Genomic DNA, 4,109 nt, shown 5'->3' with positions numbered 1-4,109 from the left:
TGTGTATGTGTGTGTGCGTGTGTGTGCAGCGCCCTCACCGTCCACGCTGTGCGGCGGCGGCGCGTCGTCGTCGTGCCTGGCGAGCGCGCGCAGCTGCAGTGTGTAGGCGCGCGAACCCGGCCCCGCGCCCTCGCCGCCCGCGAACGTCGCGTACGGACTTATTTCGTATACGTCTGTATCGTGCAAGCAATGTGAAATAGTTGTTTTATGATGTTGTCAAACTTGGACTTGGAAACCTTTGTCAATAAGTAATCAAAGTTCCTTCTACGCTCCATCCATCCATAAATTTTTACAAGATTTCATATTTATAATATTAGTACCATAGAATTAATATTTGACAAATTTTCCGGTTTTTTTTTCAACGTGAATCAATATGAGCGTAATCAGTTTTCCTGACCCCTTTTTACTTTTTGTAAATTGTGAAATCTTCCCTCAATTGTGTATAATTTACTGAATTATTTATAATAGACCAAAAATACCTAACAAAGAACACTTGCGAGAGAGACATAATTAGAAGGTATACAAACCTGGAGGGTCTGGCGGCAGTTTGGGCGTGGAGTGCGGCGGCCGGTAGGTTCCGCACACGGCCTTGTCAGCACTCGTCGTCACTCGAGGCACGGCCACGTCTGACCTATTTGAATACTTTTTTTTTAATAAATTTATATGTGAATATCATTAGATATTTATTCTTTATAGAAATAAACCCCATCCCCTGTAGTGGAGTTAACATTTTGAACATAAAAAGGTACATTACATGGTAGTACATTTTTGATGATTTTGATTCATCAGTTTTATCCGACATTTAGTAAGAAATTACATATTTTCAGTACGTGTTTTAATCTTAGAATTGCATCTAAGATTGAACAAACACATTGACGAGTATAACAAGGTTTACTCCAATATTATGTTCACACCTCACGTCCTCGTTAAAATAAATGTCTACTATACTTAATGCCATCTGAAAAATCCCGAACGGATACAAAGAGGTGAGGAGGGTCAATGAAATCACATAGAATTGTTGATATGAGGGTCTCGTGTCAGCTCCTCGTCATTTGCACTCTCGTATTTCATTAATCCCACATAACGCGACAAATTTTGAGAAGTTAAGATAGTATTAAACCCCAGGTGCCGAATTAATCTGTTTTCAATAAGATCGTAAAGCAATTAAGAAAAAAAAACAGTTTTCTTTATCACATAATAACTTTCAAAAAAACAAATAACAGCAATTATCCCAAAATTCACTGTATTGGTTTTCTCGTAATAAGTACCTACCTCGCAATAGGCACTTTGAAGTCATAAATAATAAGTATCGCATAGAGACCAAAAGTCGCCATGACAACGCCAAAGGCTCAAACGATTCTCAAATATTCTATAACAGCTATAGTTATGTATACATAAAATTTACATTATTAGAAATATAGAATAGAAAATGAATCGTCACTTTGTAATGGAAGTTCTTGTTTATGATATTATTTAAACTAATTTATTTACTTTTCAGTTGTTCATTGTTGCGAAACATTTTCAGTTAATACATTTTATTCTTTAAGATCGTGTTCAATTAATTCATTATCGCGAGTTAAGTCTTTGTTTGTATCGGTTATATGAAACAACATAGTGAATAATTTATTTAATATGGAAATGGGTCAATTATTCATAAATTCATGAAGATAAAAACTGAAAAACTAGGTTAATAAGCTCTCTTATATCTAGATTCTAACCATTAGTTCTTTTTAAACACCTTTTTATTTTCTATCCACACTTTAGATTCTTGATGAAGACTTGTCCAATGACCGATGTCGGCGATTCTTAATAAAAGATAATAAATAAGGCTGAAAAAAACACGCTTTATTGATAGAACTATCTCAATCGTGTCATTTACTCTTATACAGAGTTATACATGAGGAAATTATTCAATCCTGGCGATCCTAATCAGGATTACAGATACAATTGTTGCATTGTTACTGATCCTTGATAAGTGAGCAAAGTTTGAATTACATCTGTCCGTTAAAGTGGGTCAAATCGAGTCTGAATGAGTTGAAGGTAAAAAAAGCGTACTAAAAAACAATATGAGGCATGAACTATAAAGTCTTATAGTGTCTTTGAATACCCTCGTCTCTAGCAGATTTTTAATATTTATTAAAAATAGACGAAAGAAGTTTTGAAATTAATATACTGTTAACTTTATTATCTATGAATATGCAATTCAGGAAACCCGACGATCATAATACAATATTATAATGGTATTGTTATGTATCCGAGTATGAATAATTTGCATAAATTTCCGGTTTTAGTATAAGAAGATTATTCAACCTTCAAAATATCGATTTTCTCTGAACATTGCTTACCTAGTTTTGATTCAGTGGGTATTGTAAGGAGAGAATTTTGCGAGATCATGAGATTCGTTGTGACTAACGTCTTTATAAATAGTGAAGTTTATTATGTAAAAAAAGCATTTCAAATCGAAAGGAACTTCGTTCCAACCGTCGGAATTTTTTTGTAATGTTACGTCTATTGTATCCCAATAGATAAACCAAGAAGCTAACCTCTTGCGGCGCAGCAGTATGGCGAGTATGGTGAGCGCGGCGAGCGAGAGCGCGGCGCAGAGCGCGAGCAGCAGCGCCAGCTCGCCCGCGGTGGCGGGGAAGGGCGCGTCCACCTCCTGCGCGGCGCCGCCGTCCGCGGCCGCGCTCGCGAACTCGTACACCTCGCGCGTGCGCCCCGCCTCGCTCGCCGCGCGCGCCGCCACGCGGTACCGCGCGCCCGCGCTCAGCCCTGCACACGCCACTCACACTGTCACCGCGAGGGGGCAATGGGGGAATCGGCGGTCTTACACTTATGTGATGTTCAGAATGTGTTTTTATTGAGAACTAGATAAAAGTGGCAAAAATCAGGACGTGTTTTATTTTAATGTTATTGTGTACATTTAATAATTAAAATGCAAAATGTAGAAGTCCTATCATCTATCTGTCGTGATTGTTTCTATGCTGGACATTCTTTATAAAGTTTAATTAAATAACATAAAATATTTACTAAAAAAGAAAATATACCTAAGGAGACTATGTGACCATATTAGTATTCCATTTATTCTTCAAACATTATTTGCGAAATAAAGTACAAACATTTATAATTTAGACAAAACAACATAAAATTAAAACACTTACCACCCAAAATAACCTCGCCACCAACGGGCACGTCCCTAGCGCCGCTGACCCCCGAGCCCGCCCACTCGAGCTTCAAGGCCACGGGGCCGCAACCCCCGTCCGACCACATGCTGGTGTCGAACCTCGCGTGCGTCGCGTTGGCTCTGATCCACCGGCTATCGGGGGGTGCCACAGGCGGACCCCCGGATGTCCTGATAGATATCTCTGTACCGGGGGGTCCACCGGCGGAACCGTACGCGCGGTACGCGGACCCACAGCGCAGGCCCGTGAGGGTTACCGGGCCCGGGCTGGCTGACTGTGTCCGCCATTCACCCTAAAAGTTATTTTTTCATATACACAGGATTCGCTGGAATTTCGTTTTTAGTTGTTTAGTTGTAAAAAATACGTCCTTGGTATGGAAATGATAATCATATAAAACATTATTATATATTTATAGATTAAATCCAAACCAAGTAAATCGTACAAAGAGTTACCGTAATTAGTCTGAATATAATCAGAATATATTTATTCTTTTAGATGTATTTTAAACTCATTGAGATAAAATTAACTCTATTCTACAGTAAGAATGTACATTTACATTGTCTACATACTTAGTGCTTTAAAAACCGTATTTAGATTTTGCTTTAGTATTTTATAAGAAACTAGAATGAGAAAATAATGCAAACTACTTTCGTATTCAAATCCCTACTCGCCTCCTCCATTATCGAAGGCTTCTATTTTTAGTGAATTAAATATCTAAAATGTAAATGTTTCAATACTTTTCTGCTTAGCTTAGATTTAAAATCAATTATTGTAAGTAACGACACTATGGAGACCAGGTTACGAAAGGCTTTCTTAACGTATTTTACAACAATTCTCTATCAAATTTACTTATTACTAGCTGCGCCCCGCGGTTTCACCCGCGTAAGTCCGTATCCCGTAGGAATATCGGGATAAAAAATAGATGTT

At 38.3% G+C, this 4,109-nt stretch overlaps 1 protein-coding gene across 1 annotated transcript in view; it reads right to left on the bottom strand.

The window, feature by feature from the left end:
* LOC119832456 (Down syndrome cell adhesion molecule-like protein Dscam2) overlaps positions 1-4,109 on the bottom strand; it is a 36,651-nt gene that overhangs the window by 1,670 nt on the left and 30,872 nt on the right. The window contains exons 28-31 of the mRNA XM_038356125.1: positions 3,162-3,474; positions 2,544-2,772; positions 528-631; positions 39-173 (exon numbers count right to left, since the gene is read on the bottom strand). Coding sequence (XP_038212053.1) covers positions 39-173; positions 528-631; positions 2,544-2,772; positions 3,162-3,474 — 781 coding nt within the window. The remainder of the gene's footprint in view (positions 1-38; positions 174-527; positions 632-2,543; positions 2,773-3,161; positions 3,475-4,109) is intronic.

The sequence above is a fragment of the Zerene cesonia genome, chromosome 15 (genome assembly GCF_012273895.1).
Source record: "Zerene cesonia ecotype Mississippi chromosome 15, Zerene_cesonia_1.1, whole genome shotgun sequence".
Lineage (NCBI taxonomy): Eukaryota > Metazoa > Arthropoda > Insecta > Lepidoptera > Pieridae > Zerene > Zerene cesonia.
The sequence above is the reverse complement of the archived record's forward strand: the minus strand, read 5'-3'. Positions and strand labels throughout refer to the sequence as shown.